Raw genomic sequence first — 24476 nt, 5'->3', positions numbered from 1 at the left:
CCATGAATGTATTGATAAGATCACTTTAAAGTATCACACTTAGTTTGTTTAGGTCAGTGACAGCACGGCGGAAGACAACGCTTCAGAGATTTTCAGTCACTCTGAAGTCTGGTCGTATTTTAGTTTTTATGAGAGCACTGATGGAAACTTGATTGAAGAAAATAACCTTATAGTGAACGCAGGGTGAGTTAACTTTTAGCTTTGGTTTGTCTCTCTGACTTGCTAACAGCGTGTAAACTGAAGCTCTCAGTGTTGCTGCTCTTGTAAAACCGCTCCACTGCACATAACACGTTACGCAGTTTAGTCAACCAAACAGCATATCTAGAAACGCTACAGACTCCTGTGTATTTATGTCAGTTTTTGGGCTCATTACAGTTTACTGTCACTGTCTTCTAAAGAGTTATTTGTTTTCATGTAATTGTCCACGGGGTCATTGTATTACCTATATAAAATCTTGATAATGCATACTTACATGATTTTCACATGTTTACAAAAGGTATTTGCTGTTACTTTATTTTTTATGCAAACAAAATGGCAGTTGTATTTGTAGTTTTCAATTTAAAACTTGTTGAAATGGTTTCAGTGTGTGTATCAGTACATTTTAATATTTTTTGGCACATTTTTACAATACCGTGATAATACTGATAACAGTGATAATTTTGGTCACTATAATCGTGATATGAAATTTTCATACTGTTTCATCCCTAGTAGCCTAATATTGAGGCACTTTGCTGCACCTGCCTCGAGCGAACTGTCTTTTTTTCTCTCTTAACTTTTCAGCTCCACTTTTGTCTTCTGTCGCATGTTTTCTATAGGCCTACATGATTTTTGTCCGCATTTCAACCGTTTATTTAGCCTATGTCTGATGCAGAGTGTGGGATTCATTGACTAGTCACTAGTAAACTGCCTCGCACTGGAGAAAAGTGAGGGGGACAAAACTTAGATTTTGAAATGTGGGGGGGACGTTTCCCCATGTATAATGGCTCCTACGCGTATGAATAAATCTATAGATTGATTTACTGTAAATACACAGGAAATATGAAATAACTGATAGTATTCGCTCATACTCTGACACAACTGGTGGGTCAGGGTACCATTAAATATGTAGGTGAAATTAGGTTACACTTGTTATTTGGAAGGTCATAACCATTGCTAAATCAATGTCATGGAAAAATGAATTACAGAAACTACACTAGGAAAAATTACAAATATGAGTGTGGCTACTTTACTGGCAAGTTCCAACCAGGTGACGGATACAGTCATTATAACCCTTGGAGTATAATAAGGGCAGTAATGATAAAGCGGATTTTGGAGAAAAGGTCATTGCGATTACTGTGGTAAGTATTGCGATTCAATTATAATGGAACAAATGATATTTTGAGTCTACTTGCTTGATTATCAAGGAAAATGCACACATACTGACATTTTGAAATGTGTTTTTCTCAACTGAATAAAGTTAAACAATATTTATAACAATAACTAGTAAAATAGAACCAAGGGAGCGTGTTGCTCTACGGAGGAGGAGGCTGGAAGGAGCAAATATTAGCACACTGTCAGCTAAATTTACATCTGTCCGCTGCAGAGGCTCTATCCACTACCTGGAGTAGGAACTACATGAGTGTATTAGTATAATATTAAAACATTAAGTAAAGAGTATAATGTTCAGTTAATAGTATACTGTTGGTATAACAATAATAGCCTATATTAATTACTATATTCATTATAATTTCATATGATAGTATATTATTTTACCACTAGTTGAATATTAAATTCAGTTAAAGCAGTTTCATTTCTTTTTTGTTGATTTTTCATTTATTTAATCCTTGTGCAAGCAAAAGGCTCTACAGTGGTCTGTAATTTGTTAATGCTAAGTAACTTAGTAACTTGTCAATAATAATACTGTTCAACATTGGAAAGTTTGCTGTAGTACGTCAAACATTTTTTAACATCCCGCTCCATCCGGGCTGTGCTTGGTCGGTATATAATATCTGTCTCTGTCACAGAGCAACCAGAGCACCGGTATTTGTCTCGGTGTTCCAGTCGCGTGTCTGACTATGTTTTGAACGATTAGCGGCGGAGCAGGGAGGGGGGTTACGGTAGGTTGTTGTCTTAAAAGTTACTCGCACACTGCTCATATATAATTTTTCTGATTGCACATAGGCCCATCTGTTTATACAGGCACATGCGAGAGCCCGGTGTGGGCATGGATAATGAGCAAACTGCAGTGCACACAGAGAAGAGAGTGTAACACACATTTTGTTTTATTAAATTGCATACTTTTTGCGGTCATGTACTCGCAGATGACGACATTGCGATTAGATTAATCGTGCAGCCCTCGCTGTAAATCTGCCCAAAGCAAGCCGTCTTTAACTGTGTGTCCCTGGGAGAACGGCGAGGGAAGTTGCCAGTTTAGGTACAGGTTGTATTTTCCACCTGTTTTTTTCCCCTTCATGGGGATATAGCCTTTTACACAGCAGACATTTTCATTTGTCAAAGCAGGAAACGCACTGGTGTAATTAATTACATTAACAATTGATCTGTTCCCTTAAGTGTGCCAGTAATCTATTCCAGTAAACCTACACGCACAATACCTGCTCTAAGTGGAATGCAGCCATCAGTAATGTTATTAAATACCTGTGCTTTTCTGGCTCTGACATGTCAATATATCTGCCATATTGCCGTATTTTAAAGGCCATGCACACCCGTGGTAAACCCACACAGGTGACTGTACTTATTCTTGCTGATTACATCTCCTCTCAGGACTTATAGGCATGTACAGACTGTGCTTGATTGACACCCCTATGACTCGCCCATCAGTTTTTGTTGCACCTTTTAGGGTGGGACTAATTACCTCTATCATTCTTGGTAGTACCTGGAGTCCGGTGAGCTCACCTAATTCATCATAGCCCAGCCCATCTTCAACTGAAGGTCTAATGAGACAGAATAAAGGAAGACAGGTGTGCAGGATTTATCATTAGTGTTGCCATTGTGATTAAGCTGTCCCATGGAGGAATCTCAACAAAACGGCAATCTGCTGTTATAAAGAGCAGCTAGATATTAAAATGTTAAGCATGCACCACAGGGAAGTCTAGAATCATTTGCCCACTTACATCTCTGCCTGTCTTTGTGGTAATGTTGCAGCTGTGCAGATCAGGTGACACTGCAGCCAAAAGTGTGTTTAGTATTTTCACCTGTCAGCTTTTTAGATTTATGGGGAGTTAATCAGTATGATTTATGTAATGAGAATAATTGATCTTTGGTCTGACAATTCAGTTCTTAAATTGATTTAAATACATCTACATCTGGCTCATTACAGTCAAAACCTGTGTGATTGGTGCAGGTTCTCACCCTTTTTGTTCTATTCACTCAAATTCAGGGATTGTCAGTTTTTGGATCTGGTAGGGTCAGTTTTGGTTATTAGCAAATATCAAATATATTTAGTAATATTAATGAAGTTAATAAAAATGGGTCACCACACTGAGCAATAACCAAACATGAAAATAGTCAAAGGGGTTTGCCCACCAAGAAATGACAATTAATAAGGTGGAGAGTAAAAGGGTGAATTTGAGCACTGTTATTACGATTCATACACCGATAACTACAGACAAATAATCTTTAACGGTACAGTTGAATTTATTTAACAGTATAACCAAGCACAGATCAGTAATCAGCAACTTCAGCCAATAAACCACTATTATCTACTCTAAGCACAACAAAAACATACAACAATCTGGTAGGCACAACAGAGCACTCACACACTTTCTACTCAGGCCATCACTCTGATGAGCAACTGTAACTGTACTGTTACTGTATATATCATATCAATCTACCTCATGTAAATACGAGAATACCTGCACACAAAGCATTCTTTTCCCTATGCTAACAACAAATGTTGTAGTTTGTGTCTGATTTTCTGAGCTTGTGCTGTTTGTTTATGCTCGTTCTGTGTATGTACATTGAGAGCAATGTAAGACCAGGGTCAAATTTATCGTATATGTATACTAGGGGTTACTCCGAATAGTCGAATATTCAATGCTTCTGAGCCTGATCCGACCACCAGTCTCACCATCAAATCTTCGGAGAGGCAATATGAAATGAGAATCATGCCATTTTGGCTATAGAACTAGGGCTGAAACGATTCATTGGTTTAATCGATAAAATCGATTAATAAAATGCTTCGACACAAATTCTTTGCATTGATGCTTCATTTAATCCATTTAACTATACAGCACAGTGTTTCGCAGGGACATTTATTACTGTCGCACATTGCGCTTATGCTGTGAAACCCAACATGATTATGATGGTGTTTGCAAAGTGGAGGAAGAGAGTGAAAATAGTGAGGGACAAAACGTGGTTTGGAGACCAGCGTCGGGTGACACAGCCGTCAACTCTTGTAGTGTGTGTATGTCCCTGTCACCGATCTGTCACGTAGTGTGAAAGCCACGATGACTTCAAGACTGATGATATATCACGGCAAGTTGTGTGAACAACACGGCCATCGGCCAACGCTAAAAGTCGTGTAGTCTGCACGAGCCTTTAGTATAACTTGTATAGCACTAGGGTGATGTTTGTGTTGGTAAAGCAGCTGTCTGGTTGTTGGTCTGATGTTTGCCGTATGACACACTATGAATTTCCGAAAGGACTAATAAATATCTATCTCCTATAAACGTGCCCAGCCGATCCGGTTACGGGGGGCGGCGACGCCGCCAAGCAAAAGTACTTCTTAAAGGACACATCGATGAATCGTTGAAATAATCTATCGAAGCTTTGAATACTAAAATCATCGTTAGCTGCAGCCCTACATAGAACTACCGTTTTCTCCCAATAAGTTAATATACAGCATATTATCATCATCATCATCATATATCAACATATAATGCTGTGAATAAAAATGTGAAAAGAAAGAAGCTTTTTTAAAGTGTGTGAATAAATCCACACTTGCAACCCTGACCCTTAAGGGGGGGGGGGGGGGGGGGGTCAGTGCACATGTTTGGACCTTGTGTGTGTGGGAGAAGAGAGAGAGAGACGGCGTGTTGTGCGTGGACCTCGCGGGACGTTCGAATCATTCACCACCACGGATGAACTACACAAAGAATATTATATCTTGGAATAGACCCACGTGAAATTAAACGTGCTAGGTACAAATTCACACAGCAGTAAACGGGATGCAGCGGCCCATTATTTCCCACAGAAATCACAACAATGAGGCTCAGCTTACAATAACACAGTTATAAACCTATAACATTGTGGGGAGACAGCAGGGCTCAGCGGTTATCCTTCTGTCTGCGATGACCCAGTGGAATCCATATCTTCTTCTTCTAGGTATGAGATCCTTGTGTGGTGTAACAATCTCCTTTGAGATCTAAAAATGTGTTTGGCAAACAGAAAACTAAAGAGAAACAAGAAAACAGTCCGTTCTCATCCAGCAAGTTGAGACTTTCACCTAGGGAAATAGTTAAGTTCACTGTTGAGTTACCTCCCGTAGCAACTTGCGCTGCAGTGGAAAGGTGAGGAAAAACTGGCATGCATTCTCTTAATTGGTTCAGTCATGTCATGGCCACATCACAGAAGAGCTCCTGCACTCCTGTGGTGTGGTATACATGAATACAGGATCTGAGTTTATCTGAAAAGTCGCACACAGGTGTGACTTAATGGAGGGGTTTTGGTGCTGTTTCTTTGATCATCTCTTGGCTTAGGTTAGGTCCCAGCATCAGACAAGTGGAAAAATTATTGTCTTATTGATTTTAGCTCAGGATAGGTGGATTTGCTAATCAACCTGCATGAACCTTGATTGATTGATGGCAAATGTTGATCTATTGTACACAAGCCCTTTGGCACACTGCTGTCAGTTCAACAGTATTATCTGAAGAGGGATTCCAAGCATGCAGTGTTCTCTTGGTGCTATTTGCTAAACCACCCTGTCATTATGAGCGAAGCTGGGGTTGGCAAATTAACTGGCCCATTAATATAACTATTTTAGTACTTAGCTGCAAGTATAAATCTGGCACTCGCTCAACAGCTGTTGTTAAAGCAGAGAGCCCCACAGACTGTTAGGTGTCCAGCACAATGTAGCAAAGTCTCACTAGATTAGTTTGCAGGCAACCAAACCTTTTAGCTCAACTTTGTAGATTACTTGTCACACTTTAGACAGTATTAGATTATGAGTGTCTGACTTTTTCACACTTAGAGTAGTGCCGAACTTGCGCTGTAAACAATTCTGTCCAATAAAATCAAAACTACTAAGCATACGCTCAAATTTGTCATTTGAGCTCCGCACACCCTCATTGTAACTATGACATTTTAAAAAGTTCCCAACTGCAAAAGTTGCTGACTGCATTCTTCCACTCCTGAGTACCATCTTATAAATGCAGAAATTGGTCCTTCAGTGCCTTCCAGATGGCACAGCAGATTTCAGACAGGATGTCTCGTATCACTATTTGACCCAGCTTGTCGCTCCAAGCCCCAGTCTAAGGCACAGCCAATCGCTCAGCCAAATCCACTAGAGCACTGTGAAGGTTTGCACCGACAAGTCAAGTTTTAAATTGCCAGAATTACTTATAAGCCTTAATTTAATACAGGCAGTCAATACCATCCTACAGGTTCTTACACTGTAGCCCTTGTCATCCTTAAACTAATTTTGTTTCTATTTGATTCAATTTTAAGATAACAAAAATAAAGAAGCTAACTTAATGTAGTACTGCATGGAATCACTGAGAACATTTCAAAGGATCATGGAGCTTCATATTTACACACACTTAATCTATGTACACACATTTATTTACAATAGACACTGGCAACTTCCTTGGACTCATATTTCATTTTAGCTATTGACACAATTCAGTTCATCTGATGAGTACAGGGCTCTATAAAAATTCATATGAAGTCCTTTAATGACACTGTTTTTCAGTTTCACCATCCTTAGTTTTATTTTATTTTAATTGTTTTTCTTATCCATTTCAGAGCATAGTGAACAAAATCTCTTACAAATAACCTTTTGTATTTTTGGACTCCAAATACGATAAATGACATGGTTCAGTTGCATTTTAAAGCAATCTGTTTTGGCATGACATTTCATTACCTTACTTGCTTTGTAGATTTAGCTTTGTGTTTTGCATCTGTATTTTGTTACATTCCTTCTGTCCGGGGATTGCTACAAAAATGCTACACCCCACACCATCAAGAATGATTGTGTAGATACGAGGTCTCTCTCTCTCTCTCTCTCTCTCTCTCTCTCTCTCTCTCTCTCTCTCTCTCTTTCAGTCCTCTATATGGTCCTGTTAAGTTTTCTAGTGGACTAAAAAAGCAATAGATTTTATTATTCTAGTACCAAAAAGTTAAAAGTCCCATCTGCAATTTATATAATAACATATCGATACTTGGCATCCGTGTATTGATTTTTTTCCCCCCCATATATATAAAAATATAAAGGGGTGGGGGGAAAAAAATAAATATACAGGTGTGTATGTATGTGTGTATGTATGTATGTATATACGTATGTGTATATATATGTATGTGTATACATATGTACGTATATATATGTATGTGTATACATATGTACGTATATATATGTATGTGTGTGTGTACATGCATGTGCATACTCCTACACTTAAAGGTATGTGTTTGGTGATTTGCACCCTTATGGTAGACTGCTAAAGAGCTCTTACATTTACGCCCTCTACTACAATAATTAGGGTATTACAATTTGTGCCGCCTCATTTAGTGAGGAAAATGACTGCAATCAAGTTCTAATCCTCCCTCTAAGTCAAGAGACCATGAACTAATAAAACCTCAAAAGGAGAGAGAGGTGTGTGTCTATCCATGTTTGGGGGCAATCTCTCTCTCTCTCTTCTTGTTTCTTTTTGATGCTCATGTCTTTTACTTTTTATATTCCACTTGTCTATCTCCTTTGATTACTGTTTAATGGTGCTGTCTGTTTTCTGTATGGTTAATCAATCAGTCCCTGAATATAATGATGCTGACAAGTGTACATGACCTTATCTCTTGTGTGTGTGGTCAGTGCAGCTTAGGGCATATCCATAAATGTGAATGAAATGTTGTTTACACATTAAAATGTTTTACACCCACACTCGCATTCCCAGAGAGATTTTGACAACACACAACAACACGAAAACACATCATTGGAAATGTTGTTAAATCTGGTAAAAAGCATGGTTAGGAAGCGTGTCGTTGCAGCAGTCGTCTTACCTGCTGCCGTGCTAACGGATTGTGGGTGGAAAGTTCTCAGTCTATAAGGCGACTTTATAAAACATAGGCTACAGCTGATGGAGAAAGTGGAGCAGATGGGGGGGGAGACAGAGAGAGGCGGGGCAAGCAGGGGTGTTTACCTGAAGTGTAGGTGTGTGCAGGTGCAAAGCATACTTAAAAACAATAAGAAGAATGTTTGTGGTCATTAAAAGCTGCTTTCACAGGGTGGTATAATGTGAAAATGTTAGATTTTTTTGCTGGGGGGGTTTACAATCACGATGCCGGCTCAACGTCGTGATGTTGTCTGTCGGCCATCGCCGATGGACGATGGCATTGTCTTATCGGCCCAACCCTATTAGGAAGATGAGGTGTTTTGATGGGTGATTGCTTCGCCTGGTCTCGGCAGGGTAAAGTTTTGTTGTGCTGCCTCCAAATGTATATTTGCCTTTTCTGTGTTTCAGTATAACCAATCACAAATTATAGGTGTGGTCAGTGACATACATTGTTTTTTTATGTCCTTTTAAACGCACCACTTCAGAAGTATAAAAAATGTGATTTGAACTCATACAACCATCGATTTTCTAAAGTCAACCTTGACAGACCATGGTGCTTGTTGCTGTGGCATTGCTGCAGTCTCCCAGTCTGGCGGCGCTCTCAGTTTGTACTTAGTGTTTGGGTAAGGACCCCAGAAGTACCCCCCCACACTTTTTTTAACCTCTGTCCGGATGAGAAAGAGGTGAGTAATTGGATCTCAGTCATGATACAGTCATTAGAGATCCAGACAGGATAGATCAGATAGGGCATTTACGTGACCACATCACTGCAAAGCTAAAACAACACACACGTCTTTTTTTAATAGGAAAATACACCCCCCTTTCAGATGGGTTGAATAACCCACAGAGGCTTAATCACATACACAGACACACAATTTAATTTGCTAAAAACAAGTCTTTGTAGCCAAATGAGTTTAAATTGCAATCGTTTAAATGATAATGGACTAAGAAATGTTAATCCAAGTTATAATTGGGATAATTTAGAAGCCATGTAATGCAGTCATGAGGTTAATGGTGCTTATTGTAATTTTGATTAATTATAAAGGGGAACTCCACCAGTTTCACAGATTAAGATCAGCCTGTGTTAAGTCTTAATCAGGGTTACCTCAGCTAGGCATTTAGAGACTAAATAACAGTTTTTTTTAAATGATTGTCATCATTTCTTTTGGAGTGTTCATAGACCAAAAATACCATGCAGCTTTAGTTTTTTTTTTTTTTTGCTTTCTGTTAAACTGAATTTACAAATATTACTTTTATTATTTTTTCTTTCTGGTCGAGAAAGTGCTAATCAGTGAGGTCATCTTGTATCTCTGTGAATTTATTTGATTTTGCGCAGTAGTCATCTACTGGGCAGTTTGTGTGAAATGTTGATTTCAGCACGCCTGCCAACACCAACCGTTCCTGTGCATGTATGTGTGACACAGCATACTTATGGGATGGAGACACGGTACTGCATTTTATGAGAGCAGACTATACTGGTCCCAGGGTACGAAGCATAAAGAGCATGGTGTGCAGCACAATGTTGGAATTGAATTTCTGTCCAACTGAACATGAATAGCATGAATTACATCTGTAAGTAATGTAGTAGTAGTAGTGTCCTTTAATCAGGGCAAAATATGTGGGGAAAACAGTAGATATTTGCAGAAGTTGGTGTAGGAGAAGCCTGAGGTAATGGGATTAGTGTCAGACTCAGCAGGCCAATTCCCACCAGGCCAGTGCATCTCTGCCAACATATACACACACAGAGATTTTTTCCTCTCATGCGTAATATCCATACACACATGCATCCATAAATACTGGCATACACGCAAACAAACATTCCTTTGCTTCCCTTTATTCTTTAATGTTTATAATCAGATAGTCGTCTCTCTAAAGTTCTGCTCTAGTGTCCCAGTTGTGATGGCTTTAAAAAGTAATTAACAGATAATGATTTCAATAGTCTTTTTTAAATTCAACAAATCCCATGGACAGAGCAAAACCAACAATCCGTTAGTTTCTCTCAATATTTTCCCAACTTCCCCAGCTTGTCTATGGCACTCAGCCCCAAGCCCATTTGTTCATTCTGAAGATATAAATCTTTAAAAACTGTTCATGAATCTACACTTACATTTTTAAAAGGACTTAATTGTTGCCTACAACAGCTTCAACAGCTTAGCAACCATTACTCCTCAAAGAGGAGTAAATAGTGTATTTGTCGGGGACTATTTTCAGCTGCGGATTTGGCGCTCCAGTGAGTATTTATGGTAGCAGGAGGGTGTATGTGGGATTGACTCAAAATAAATGACAGTGCCCATATTCATGGTTATGAAGGAACATCTCATCCAGTGTAACAATACGACAATGAGCTGTCAGGCTTTTGATACACAGAATGCTTTGTTTGTAGGATCAATTAATTGTAGTCTTATGGTGATTTTTATCGATAATTAAGAAAACATAGGAAATCACCAGACTTATTTTTAAACTCCATTTTGTATTAAGATGCTGTTTTTTCATGTTTTGGAACAACACAGCCTTTTTTGTATTTATTTTCTTATAATATCCAACTTCTGAAATACTCCTGACCCCCAGCCAAAGAACAGGTGTATGTGAAGATTCTCAGGTCATTATTATCCAAGGAAGGCTGAAATCAAGGGCATCTGGACTTGGTGGAAGATACTTAAAGACGTTTTGCTTCTCATCCAAAAGCTTCTTCAGTTCAGACCTAAAACAAAGAACTGGTGTAATTTAGTTGTCAGCAAGCCAAACGAGCAAAAGAACAGGCATACTAACTAAGTTACTAACTAACTCTGTCAGTATGCATTCAAGCTGGGGCTGGGCAATATGGCCAAAAATGTTCTGATAAAAAATGTCAGTCGATATCAATAATTATCACTATAAATGTCAAATCATTTTTTTTTTTTTTCAAGTTTAAAGGCTGCTGAGTGAAAGTTGAAGAAACCAGACGGTTGGTTAATTGTGGTTTTAAACAATTCTTTATGGTCAGAACATGACAAACACTTGGCAAACAGTGGATCGTGCCCAGCCATTAGTTAATATACAGCCTATTACATTTATATACATTTCAACATTTAATGCCGCAAATAAACATGTAAGAAGAGAAAAACTTTCAATAAATGTTTTTAAAGTGCGTGAATAAATCCAAAATTTTAACCCTAACCCTGGGTCGTCAGTGCGCATGTGTATGCGTAGCGTGCATGTGTGTAGTGGTAGAAGAGGAACACTTGCTGAAGAGACGGAGCCCTGGCTTCACTGGTGTTGTGCTGAGTTGTCCGCACCGCGACTTTTGGATAATTTATCACCAATGATGAATCACAAATTTTTTTTTATTGTTTTTAAATATAGGGTACCCGCGGGGTCTTAAAAGTATTAAAAAAGTCTTAAATTTCATATTCCAAAAATAAGGCCTTAAAAGTATTCAATTTCATTTACCAATGTCTTAAATTTTTTCTTGTTCTTTTGTAGGATTTAATTAATGCCGTAACGTCATAAATGAATACTTTGTGTGTGTGAGACCTCATAATATACTTCTTTTGGTGTGAATCTGATGTTATAGGCAGTACAGTTAATGTTGCTGTTTACGTCAGTGTTTAGCTTTACGCTCTGGCATCCAGCTTTGTCAGTTGTTAGAAAAGACAAGAAAACGTCTCTGACGTGCTACTAACATTAGCTCGTCGACTCAGAATGGGCAAGTGTGTGAACTTCAGAAAGCCAGAGATACGAACAAGTTGACGGAGGGCAGTGGCGCTGAAGTTAGCATAACAAGCTGATCGGCGTGTGAGCCAATACTTTGAGAAAGGTTTATTTGCACAATAAGAAAACATGCAATTTAACAAATGTGCATTGTTCAAAAAAGTTTAAGCTAAAAAAAATGAATCACTATTTAAATAAAGACAGTTCTACCATAAACTGGTGCATAAAATGTCTCCAGAATGCAGGAAATTAAGTGTTTAGTGCTCAAAAATTTCTATTTCTACTTTCTTTAAATACATTTCAGCATTGAATATTTCATCAAATAGTGTTAAAATATCTTCAGTACAAACACACCCCAAGCTATTGTGTGTTAAATTTGAATGTATTATAATAAAATGTTTTGTATGTAACATTGGAAAAATACAGATTTATCATTATACGACAGTGAAGTTGGTATTAAATTAAAAAGGTCTAAAGTCTTTTGAGAATCCTGGGGGTACCCTGTAAAATAGCCGGCTACTTGAAATAGACCTGCGGGGAACTTCGATGTGCAGGCAGTCGTTGGCAGCACAGAATGCACGCAAAACTCAGCACAAGACCGGTGAATGACAGGCGAGAGAGAGAGAGAAAAGGGTCTTCACAAAGCCTCAGTTTAGCTGGAAATGTACAGGGTAAGTTGAATGAGACTACAGCTCTACAGCTTCTCAAGATAAAAGCGGAGCTACCGTGTGTTACGCCCCCCCCCGGCTCGCAATTGGCGTGCATAAAAACGCATGATTCGACTATAGGAAGGACTTGACGATTCTGACTATGTAACTCCTTAGTTGGGGACAGCCCTAGTGTTCATGTAAATTCCCCTTGAAACACCGCGTGTGTCGTCACGCAACTCCGCCCCATCCACTCCTGCTCAGTCTGCACAGGGAGATGTTAGCAGCATGTTAACTGCCTTCACTTTCCAGCAATTGTGGAAAAAACAGACCTTTCATAACGGACACACTGTGACCTACACTGTACATTTACTGCCAGACTGACAACTTATTACACGCTCGCTTTCAGCGTCACTTTCTACCACTCTCTCTCTCAATCGCTCGTGTAGTCACTCGCTACGCAAACACGTACTGCAGACCTAACTCAACTGCTTTTATAACAGCACCTGTCACATAGAGGTCCTTTTATGAATGAGGAGATTCATATTAAAGTTTACAGGACAAACCTCGTCAGTGAAATATGAGGGCAAAAAAAACAACATTCAAAACCAAAATAATCGTTCAATAATCGTGATCCAGGAGAAACTGTGTCCTCGCCTACTTCTCTATTACGTTGCATTTTTTCACTTTGTGTGCTCACTAGGCAACTACCAAACCCCTTCCACTTTTTTCGCATCTCATCTGTCTCTCTTTTCATCCTGCCTCTCATTTATCTTCCACACTCTCTGAGGCATGAAGACCAGTGCTTCTTTATCAGTGAGCTGCAGCAGGGGGCATGTCACTCTCCCTCTATCCATTCCTCATCATCACTCTGTACCTCTCATCCTCACTTCATTTCTCTTCTTCCTCAAGCATCCACGGGCCTCATCTGTCCTTCCCTTGCACTTTTGCCTTTACAGGAATATTTGGTTTTGCCCCCCTCAGGCTGACTGTGCTCCTTATCTTCATGCAGATTGCCTTTGTCCTTTAGTTCATCACTTGGTTCTTTTTTTTTCTGTTTTTGCTCAACTTAGTATGTTGTAGCTACATGTCTTTCTTCTCTTTGTTCATCGCACCTCTACTCCTCCCCCTATCTTTCTGTTGCCTTTATCTTTCCCTCACACATCCACTTGCCCCAGTTACTCTCCCGTTTCATCTTCCTGACAAGCCAAACTTTAAAATGTAAAACTGTTACTTCTCTTGTGGACAACTTGCCTCAAATGACCTGAACCGAACATGTTTCACATGACTACTATACTGTACTTTATATGTAATACTGTTTTGACTTAGAGTTAACTATTTTATTCTGAGAAATGATAGTAGTCCCAGTCATTTTAGGAGATGCTGAATGTTCAATAGTTAGTTTTTTCTTTTTTGTTATTGCTGACCAATGTAACTGGTAAGAAATGTAAAGCATAGAACTACACGTTACATAGGCTCAAATACACTGAAAGAGTAATACAAAACAGTTAAATGCCAAAATTCACTGAATGCATTTAATTAGCAGTGATGAAGTCTTTATTCTTTATGCCACTTTTATGCAGAATTTTTAGTCAGGCTCCAGTAACACTGGAGATATGGCTTTTCAGACAAAACAGAAACCATGGTACCCATGTGTGACAGCAGCAAGTTTGATAGGTCACAATGTCACTCACTTTGGCTATTGATTAATTGATTTATGTGTGAGGAAACAAGTCCATTTACAAGACATAAATAGTCATAAAAGTCCTAGACTGCACCATTCGGTCCCTTTGAAACATTATTGACCCTGTTTGATTGATGTTTTGTATGTGTGGAAACATTTTGTACAAGTAACAGCAGACCAAAATTATATAGGCTATAAATCAAGTAATGAGGAACACTTGATTCATACAATTTGCATTGAACTAATGCTCGGGATAGACCTGAAGACTGTTTCCACTGACTTGCACAGATTACAAATTGCAGGGAAATTGCATAATTTGAATGAGTTAGTGGATGTAGAGATGAGTGCAAAGGCCAGAACTTCAGGTGAACAATTCCACTAGTGCAGTGGTCGGCAGTAGGCACCACCAGCAATATTATCTGGCCTGTGGCCAGATTGCTTTGATAGCAGAAAATAAATAAATAAATTGATAGTGGTTGGTGCTGAAATAAATCTCAGTCATGACAGTTACTCAAATAATTACTTCCTCTTAAGTGATTATGCCTCTAAAAGAAATTTTTTTGCAGCAATATGTCGAGTTTATCGAGAGCTTTTAATTTGAAAAATTCTGAAGGACAATCAAAAGAGTTTCTGGCTTGCTTGACACATGAAAAAGCTGTCACTGAACATGTGATTGGATTCCCCTGAATTTCCTCAGGGAAAGAAATCAGAATCAGAAGGAGCTTTATTGCCAAGTAGTGTTTACACATAAAAGGAATTTGCTGTGGTGATAAGGTGCTACACGTAGACAAACATACAGTCAACATAAATAAATAAATGTGGAACTATATAAATATGGAATTGAAGAACAACGTTGCAGATATATACATGTGCATTATTCTGGGTCTGTGCCGTGTAGTAACGTAACAGAAGAGAATTGTGTACATATATATAAACTGACAACATAAAAATATACAACAAAGATCAACAATCAACAACAAATACGTGCGACTTGCCAGGTCTGAGCCTGACACGAGATGAAACGGTATTTACATGTGCAGGTGACATTTGTATCGTTTGCAAGTGGGGAGTGTCAGTGGGGGACCCGGGCCTTGTTAATGAGGCTAGTTGCAAACGGGAAGAAACTCTTTTTGTGGCAAGAGGTTTTGGTCCTGTTGGACCGCAGCCTCCTGCCAGAGGGAAGAGTCTGAAACAGTTTGTGTCCGGGGTGGGAGGAGTCAGCTGCAATCTTTCCTGCTCGCCTCAGAGTCCTTGAGGAGTACAGCTCCAGAAGAGAAGGAAGATTGCAGCCAATCACCTTCTCTGCAGAGCGAATGATACGCTGCAGCCTGCCCTTGTCCCTGGCAGTGGCAGCAGCGTACCAGATGGTGATGGAGGAGGTGAGGATGGACTCAATGATGGCGGTGTAGAAGTGCACCATCATTGACTGTGGCAGGCTGAACTTCTTCCGCTGCCGCAGGAAGTACATCCTCTGCTGGGCCTTCTTGGTGAGGGAGGTGATGTTCAGCTCCCACTTGAGGTCCTGGGACATGATGGTGCCCAGGAAGCGGAAGGAGTCCGCAGTGGTGACCGAGGAGTCACACAGGATGATGGGGGAGGGTGGGGCTGCACTCTTTCTGAAGTCCACGACCATCTCCACGGTCTTCAGAGCGTTGAGCTCCAGACTGTTCTGGCTGCACCAGGTCACCAGATGGTCGATCTCCCACCTGTAGGCGGATTCTAGCTTCTCGCACCTCCTTGCTAAACCTGTACTTTAACGCCCTGCACCCGGCCCTGTCACCACTCCTAAATGCCTCCTCCTTTTTCAACCTTAGCTGTCTGAGTTTAGCTGTCATTGTTATAACTCACCCTGGTCCGTGTTGGTATACATGTGTCCTCACAGAAGCTGATGTAGGACGTCACAGCCTCTGTAAACTCATCCAGATTGTTGGTAGCCTTCTTGAAAACATCCCAGTCAGTACAGTCCAAACATGCCTTTAGGTCCTCAACAGCTTCACTAGTCCACTTCTTTGATGTCCTCACTACAAGTTTACAGAGCTTTAGTTTTTGCCTGTAAGCAGGGATCAGATGGACCATCACGTGGTCGGAGTCTCCCAGTGGAGTGCGTGTGACAGCGTGATAGGCAAACTAACTAACTAACTGTGGTGTAGCAGTGCCTATCACCTTTTGTTTTGCTGGAGAGTTCTGTGTCGCGGTCCGCTCTGTGCAGTTGGAAGCCAGCGAGCTGCAGCACGGAGTCCGGTATCAGCTCACACAGCCACGTCTCCGTGAAGCACAGAACAGAAGATGAATAAAAGTCTCTGTTTTTCCCCACCAGAAGCTGAAGTTCGTCCAGTTTGTTTCACAGTGAGCGCACGTTGGAGAGAAATATTGCCGGTAGCGGAGTCCTCGTCGGCGCCATCTTGGATCTTTTGGAAAATAAGCGTCCATAGGTTTATGAATACGGATCAAACACAGGGACACGTGCACAGACTGCAGCACATGCTTTATTGTGAACATGTGCGAAAGTGTCCTTATAATCAATTTGTTAACATGGTAGAAAAAATGATCTGCAATATGTTTCTGACCAACATAACTGGTAAGAAATGTAGAGCATAGAACTACACATGTTAAATAGGCTCAAATACACTGAAAGAGTAATACAAGTTAAATGCCAAAATCCAGTGAGATAGTGGATGGAGAGATGAATGCTAAGATCTTTGCATTTTCAAGCAGCATTTGGATTTATTGTCTTGCATAAGCATGAAGCCATAAAAGCGTGTGTTGTCTCAACTAAAATGATGCTTGGAGTCAAATTTGACCACTTGAGAGCAGCTTGCAAGTCTAGTCAGGGTTGGGTAACTGGCTGGGGACGCCTGTGGATGATGTGTAAGAAATTAGCTGATGAAATTAACATCAGTGTAATCCCACACTGTCAGCATCTCCTTACACAATACAGCTCTTAGTTTACACTTCAGTACATCATACAGCCCCACAGCTTATTACACCACATTGATGTGGGTGTATGTCTTCACACACGCACATCTACTGTATTTGTATGTTTGTAGTTAGACGCACCACGGGATATGTGATAAAGGCTGGAAAAGTACACGTTGTTGCATCATTAACTCCAGTAAGCTGATGCCTGCCTGACTTTGCTTCCTATTACAAATGTGCTTTTCCACTGAATAGAGGGGTCTATTGTTTTTAGGGCTGCACCAAACAATTATTTTTGTATTAGTCAATTAATCTACTGATTATTTTATTATTAATCGACTAAGTTATCGATTATTCTAAAGATTATTTTTAAAATAATATAACAGTGAATTTATACAAAATAAAAACCTGTCTGATTAATATTTTAATCTTTTATTCAGTCATCATCATGAAAAAGAGGCACATAAAGGACATTAGAATGTTACTAGTTAAGATTAATATTAATCTTTTAAAATTACTCAAATCTCCACGTAACTGCTATGTTATGATATTAATAATAATAGACCCTATTTGTCAGCTGCCCGATCAGAAAAATAATGTCAATAACATTATTTTTACAGAAGTACTTTACTTAAAACTTTAAATGGTTCAGAAAAATATCTTGCCAACATTGTGACATGTAGAAACATTTCGAGGTAGTAGTTTTGACCACTCGTGTTGATTTAGCCAAAAATGTTGACGTTAGCAGGTGTTTGCACGTGTCTTGTCACAATTGAATTGGTGTGATGTGCGGATCGGCTCTGACTGAATCCACACATACGTATAAATCATCGACCCGCCACCCACCCGAACAAATTATTTCTCCGATTTAGAGACCTCTACTGCATTGACATTTTATTCCACCTCTACCGGTCCACGTATCTTTCCAGGTGATTTCTTTATTGTGTGTTGCACTGATGAGTGTTTTCTTTAACGATTTATGTTAATGATTAGACAGGCTGCTGTCAGCCATTTTAAATGTTTTAAATGCTCACAGCAGTGTCACAGCAAATGTCGTGGCACACTTGACAATTGACAGGACAGAGGAAACAGAATGAAACTTTGAGCTTCTGAAATACATTTTTAGACAGCTCTGATGGAGCTCAGGATTGATCAGGAAGACGACTGCTTTACTCCAAACAGTAAGCATGAATTAATATTAGATCCTAACCATTCCTGTTGTCGTGTCAGGACATTTAAATAATCAATCAAGTTGCTGTTGTGCCTCGTGCATAAATAAGCACAGCATCTCCTCACATCACTAGCTTACAATAAATGGTAAAACCATCCGTAATATCAAAGTGAAATGTCATTAAGGAATGCGGTATAAATGGTGAAGGAAACTATTAAAACTTATGAATACAAAAGGAACATTGTAGAGTCCTGCTCCTGCCATAGTTTGTATATTCCAGCTGCGCGTCACGGGTGCAGAAAAGACTTCCACAAAGGATACAGTGGTGCATCATCGCACATAGCTCCTCCGGCAAGCCTGCTCTTTCCTCGCTTCTCGAGATGCATTTTAGGAATTGAGATGTCCTTCAAGATGGCACACTGAGATCGATTTCATGGTCAAGGAAGGAGGACAGAGGAGACGGGGAGGCACACAATAGAGAAATGAGAACAGCCTGGCTTCTGGTGAGAAAATGACTTTGGGTGAAATGCCGTGGTAAGGAGAGAGGAATTAACAGGTCTGAGGAGTCAGAAGGTTAAAAAAAAAAAAAATAGGCCCACTTGTGGTAAATCTAAACATTGATAATCGGTAAAATCGTGGCTGCTGGTTACTCCCTGATTTCCTAATGTAGTAGCGATATGTAGCTGGTTTTGTCTTAGTGTGGGGCCTGTCATTCAGAGAGCTTAGAGCAATAAACATGGATGTGTGTGCACAAAGTGTGTGTGTTGTAGTGGGAGATGTTTAAAATCCCTGGCGCAGGCCGATATTGTTTTTTCAACAACACTGATGTTTTAACAGTAATGGCATGGGACTTTTTACTTTGTTTGCTTCAGAAAAGGGCAGCTGTAGTCCAGGGATTGCATTAGAGATGAGGGCTTTCACAGGCTCTGTCATTTCATCCTTTCTCTCATGTTGCCCACTCCTCCTATTCGTTCTCCTCTCTTTCCTGAACAATGAGCTACAGCTGTGATTGCCCACTCGCACCCCACGTCATCTTGTTCTCGTCACTTGCTTTCTTTATGGTGTTACCTGCTACAACGTCATCATGCCAGGTCCTGGTAACCTTTCTTCTTGTACGTCAACACTCCTTTTCACTTGATGCATTTGTGTTTTCTTAATGCCACTTTCTTTGTTCCCTTTTTGCCTCTGCATAGGGTTCGCATCCTCACCTCTTCTTGCCCCGTGCCTCCTTTGTTCTTTCTCATCTTCCTCTCTCATCTACTCATCTCTGCCGCTGCTTTTCCCCTGGGATGACAGTGGATCATGCTTATTGTTCTTATTGGTAGCTTCCCCTCTTCAGATTGTTTTTATCAGTGCAGTTTTGTACACACAGAATCAGCACAGCAGGTGTCCTCAGCATATTGCTCTTTATCTCAGTGCTCTGTTGTCTGCTATCTAAAACACTCTGCCTTTTAAGCTCATGTCTACTTTTAACATACTGTTTACATTTTGCTGTTTCTCTCAATTTAACGGTCTCTTCATCTGTTGAATCTTTATCTTGTCCTTTTCAATATACACAACATCTGCAAACATTTTTTTTAATACTGTGTTTCATTGGCATTTTGTAGAAGATTTTGTTCAGTATATATAATGTGGGCAGTCCCCTTTAATTGGACATATTGTTGCTGAGACATTACACAATGTACCTACTGACTTGTAATTGTCTGTTTCAGCACTAAACTATTACTAATATCCGATACATTTGGGGATTTATGCAGACGTGTATCATTAATGTTACTAGTTAAATTGGATATTTAACAGGATCATAGTGATTAAGAAATGCTTACAAAGACCTTGATATTTGGCTCTACACACACACACAGCCACACACTTCCAGCAGGTCCTTGTGCTGAAGGTAATTATGCAGTTTAGATGACAGCTTTTCCATTAAACCACTCTCCAACAGCCACTCTTCACTAGGTTGATTGCACTGTAATGACAAAGAACTAATTAGCATGACAAGTATTCTTTCCAGTGATTGGCTGGAGACCAAGAGTTGTCATTATAATATTCTGCCTCTCAGAAGACCCAAAGTTTTTTGTTTTGTTTTTTTTATGTGGGGTTTGTGGGGGCTCTTGTGGGACAGCGCGAGTAGGAGTGCGTAAGCATGCCCAAATGTCAAGTTTGTGTATAATAGTTTAGAAAGACGATTCAGTCACTTAGGAAGCATGTGTGGGTGGGTAGGTAGGTATATTTATTTGTCACAATATAACCGGTTATATAGTGAAACTGAGTTTTGTAACTCCCTTCTGTTACATAACAGACAATATACATCAATACAAATGCAATTATAAAAATGGTATAGGCACCTCACCTCACCCATATCAGTGATGCTTGGGAGATGTGTTTGTTTGTGTTTGTACTTCAGTACACTGACATGCATTCAAAAGGTTGGGGGGGGGGGGGGGGGGGTCAGGCAACATCACATAATAACAATAATTAATCTGTGGGAAAAATCAAAGCCAACTCAAGTGAAAGAGCCAGAACTGAGCTGCAGGCATGCAGGTGCATAAATGGATTCAAATTAAGAGAACATTTGTATAATGTAAACAAGTACAGTTTACATTGTTTTTTTACAAACAAATGCATATAATTATGTTTTTACTTTATTTTGTAACCCGACAAATTGTTTTAAAAGTTGGCCATACTGCAGATAGGAAAGTTTTGATTGTACGTGTATACCCCTCTAATTGATTTGCAGAGGCATTCAAACTTTTGCTGTGCTGTTGTGTTTGCCTCTGCTCTCGCTTCATTCCACAGAACTTAAATGACAGTGTGTTTCCCCACAGAAATGTGTCTGCTCTAGTCCGCCATTGCTTTTCTATTGTCAAGGATTATTTTCTCTGTGCTGTCTTCTGCTTAACATGAATGGCAGTGGTTGCATATACTGAATCATTTTCTCTAGTGCAAGTTTTGTGTTAGATGCGTATGTCAAAGTTGGAAATGGAAACATGTCTGAGTTGCTTTTTCCTTCCCTTTCTGTCAACAATGACTCTAAAACCCTTTAAGGCGATACAAGTGAACATACTATTTTTGTAGGGCAGAAATTGATCAAGAATTATTCATATATACGAATTGTTAGGTTCTTTCAATAGTATTAAAAATTATCTTTATTGTTGCTCAGATAGAGTGCCTCTAAATGTACTTGGCTTCATATGTTTGTTCCTTGTCATATACTGTGAATAGGGCTTAGGTTTATCTATATACCCACAGTTTATATTACCCTGCATAATGGAAATGCAATATGTAGTTGTGGTTTCAGACTGTAAAGTAGATGTTACGCAAGCATTGAATGTACATGTTGAGATTCATAGACCGTGTGTAAGCAGATATACTACAACAAGTGCTTCCATACCAGCACAGCAACCAAAGACGCTGGTTTTGAAATCAGTGGAGTTTCAGTTATCCTTGCACCTTCTACACAAGATAGTCCTTAATTTTCCAGGAAGCTGAAGCAATTGTTTGCCACATTTGACAGTATCTACTTGCCCTCATGTCAGTATCGAATGGGGCTGAATGGTTAGATAAAATATTCAACCTCCTTGTATTTGACCAGGGAAGGAGGAGGGTACTGGTCATAAATTATGTCTGCATGTAATTTGCAGCATTTCCTTTTTCAAGAAGCATTTGGAATTCAGTATGCAACACCACCGATGTCAATGAAATGTCACTTTGGTTGAATAGGTTTTGAAGGCAGTATATGTGTAACTGTGCGTGAGAGAGAATATCAGCGGCTCATTTACAGTTAGTTAGTTTAATATGTATGTATGTTTAATGTGTATCTCCATTTTCTTTTTCCCACTACAGTTGGCCCTGGAGGACCCGGTGCACAGCGTCTCTCTCCAGCAGTTTGTCTATGAGAAGCTGAAGGCACAGCAGGCCCTGATGGGGGACCAAGGTTTCGGGGTCCTGATGGAGACGGTGGACACAGAGCTCGTCAGGCAGCTCCAGGAGTTCCTCCAAGGCCTGTGAATCACATCTACAAACCTTCACTACCTTACACAAACATCTTTGCCCAATGCTACCCTCTACCCCTCGTTTTTGAAAATGTACTGGGAAGGCTAACAACCTGCCCCAACGTGTGGACTCCTAATCCAAACCTTCCCAACCTCTACCCATCATATGCCTTATCTATATTCAGACCTAGCCTTGTTGACTATCTTCAGCTATAACACCCCTTGTCCCTTTCTCTATTATTTGGGTTCCTTTTTATCAAGATGGCGTCTGAGGGTTAAGTTTCTTCTTTCTGTGGTTTTAACGTGGAATGGGTAGGAAATTGGACAGATGGTATAAAAGTTGGGAGAGCGTATATAGGAAAAATCACCTGCAGGTGCCAGAGCGGGAGCCTCAGACTATTTTCTACAGAAAAACATACAGACTGTAGCAGAAATGTTGATAAACTGTACCTAAAGGACCTAAAGCAGTGTTTACAGACTCTATTCTTAAAAAGAGAAAAAAAAGAAATGTAATTTTGTATGTATGTAAGTATGGATGATATTCTGCATGACAATATTTTACTTTTTAGTTTGTTTTTACTTTGTGTTAATTTCTCGTACATTTTTAAAAAGGATAAGTTTGTCATAACCAGAGGTCAAGTTGAAGTAACTACTGAGTGAACTCGAAGGTGTTTTTCTTTCTTTTTGAGTTAGTTTAGAAGGAATTTTTCTTGATTGTAAAATGGACGATTTATTTTGATTTGTATGCGTTCTGAACCACATTTATATGTATATACATACTGCTGCTAATTGATGGTGTGTTGGAGCACTTTAATAACCAAAAACTGTTTCACATGTCGTCTTTTTCTCAATGGTACATTTTCTCACATCATTAGACTTTAACACTTTCCTGGTTAAATAAAAAAAAACCCACAGTGGTAGAAGGCCTTGGAGCAGTGTGGCAGGATTGTGCAAATTAGGTTTTAGTTGCATTAAGACTCTCATCTTGAAATTTTTCCGTATTTAATGTGTCAGTGCTAACTTGTAGAAAATACTGACTGCAAAAGTAACATGCCATTAAATTGTGTCTTTATTTTTTCATTTGAAAGAATTTAATGAATTCTGACCAATGTGGCAGAAGTCACATTGTTAGCCACTGTGACTTTCTGAGTCAAAATACATTGTGTTGCTGTCATGCTGCCCTTTCATTTTTTCTGGTTTGGCCAGTCGTTAATGGCTTTTTAGTGGTAGAGATGATGCTTTGATATATTTGATTTGACAGAGGAACCAGTTTTTCCAGTAAGAATTGATTATTTGGAAGTTTAGCAGACCTAATACATAAAAAATAATACATGACTGTATATTGGCACTAAAGTTCCATAATAGTTGAATGAATACATTTAAACTACTGGCATGTGGACCTGTTTCCCACCGAATCTGGAAATGGTGTCTAGAAGTATATCTGTTGTTTGTTGCCATTTGAAACTCGTATAGAGTCATCTGGCTCACGCTGCCTTTATAATCTATTCTTCTGGAATTTATGGATTAATATGGTTTTATTTGCTCTGATTATCTCTGTGGAGATAATCCTGACACTAGCTCCATTGATACTGTGATAGAGTTGAGTAGCGTTCAGAATTACGGCCTTATGCTTCCAGCCTTACCTATCCTTGAAACTCAAAAGACCTTTCTTACTATTATGTTAATTTCTTAACTAGTTTAACAGTGGAGGATTTCTGAACTCATATTCTGTTAATGATGGTAATTATGAAGTTTAGAACTCGCAGTAGAGATGTTTTTGGGTTATAAATTTGGTTATGTTTTGATGGGAAATAATCCTTGTTGCTTTTTCCAAAGCCATCAATAAAATGCAGTAATCAGCCAAAATAATGTGTGTGTTTCTATTACTGATTTTAAAGTGCATCTTATTGAGTGTTGGATACTGTATATTATCTCCTGGCCAATACTTTTGAGTGTGTTTACTTCAAGCAGATCAGACCAACATAACACTGGCACTAACATCATGTTTAATAACTGACTGATGGACCTAAATTAATGTGTGTCCTAAATTCCATTACCGTTCATCCAATAGTTGTAGTAGAAACATTTCCGTTTAAACCTTAAATCTCAACCTCA

The 24476-nt window shown here is 39.3% G+C and overlaps 1 protein-coding gene across 2 annotated transcripts in view; it reads left to right on the top strand.

Moving 5' to 3' along the window:
* Positions 1-24227, top strand: part of ipo11 (importin 11) — a 147901-nt gene extending 123674 nt beyond the window's left edge. For both annotated transcript variants that reach the window (XM_038703094.1, XM_038703095.1), the window contains exon 30: positions 22213-24227. In XM_038703094.1, coding sequence (XP_038559022.1) covers positions 22213-22377 — 165 coding nt within the window. In that variant the 3' untranslated portion in view covers positions 22378-24227. The remainder of the gene's footprint in view (positions 1-22212) is intronic.
* Positions 24228-24476: the final 249 nt, after the last annotated feature.

Source organism: Micropterus salmoides, unplaced genomic scaffold (genome assembly GCF_014851395.1).
Source record: "Micropterus salmoides isolate LMB-PRFRI ecotype aquatic unplaced genomic scaffold, ASM1485139v1 Ms_hic_scaffold_7, whole genome shotgun sequence".
Taxonomy (NCBI): domain Eukaryota; kingdom Metazoa; phylum Chordata; class Actinopteri; order Centrarchiformes; family Centrarchidae; genus Micropterus; species Micropterus salmoides.
This window is presented reverse-complemented; position numbering and strand designations above follow the sequence as displayed.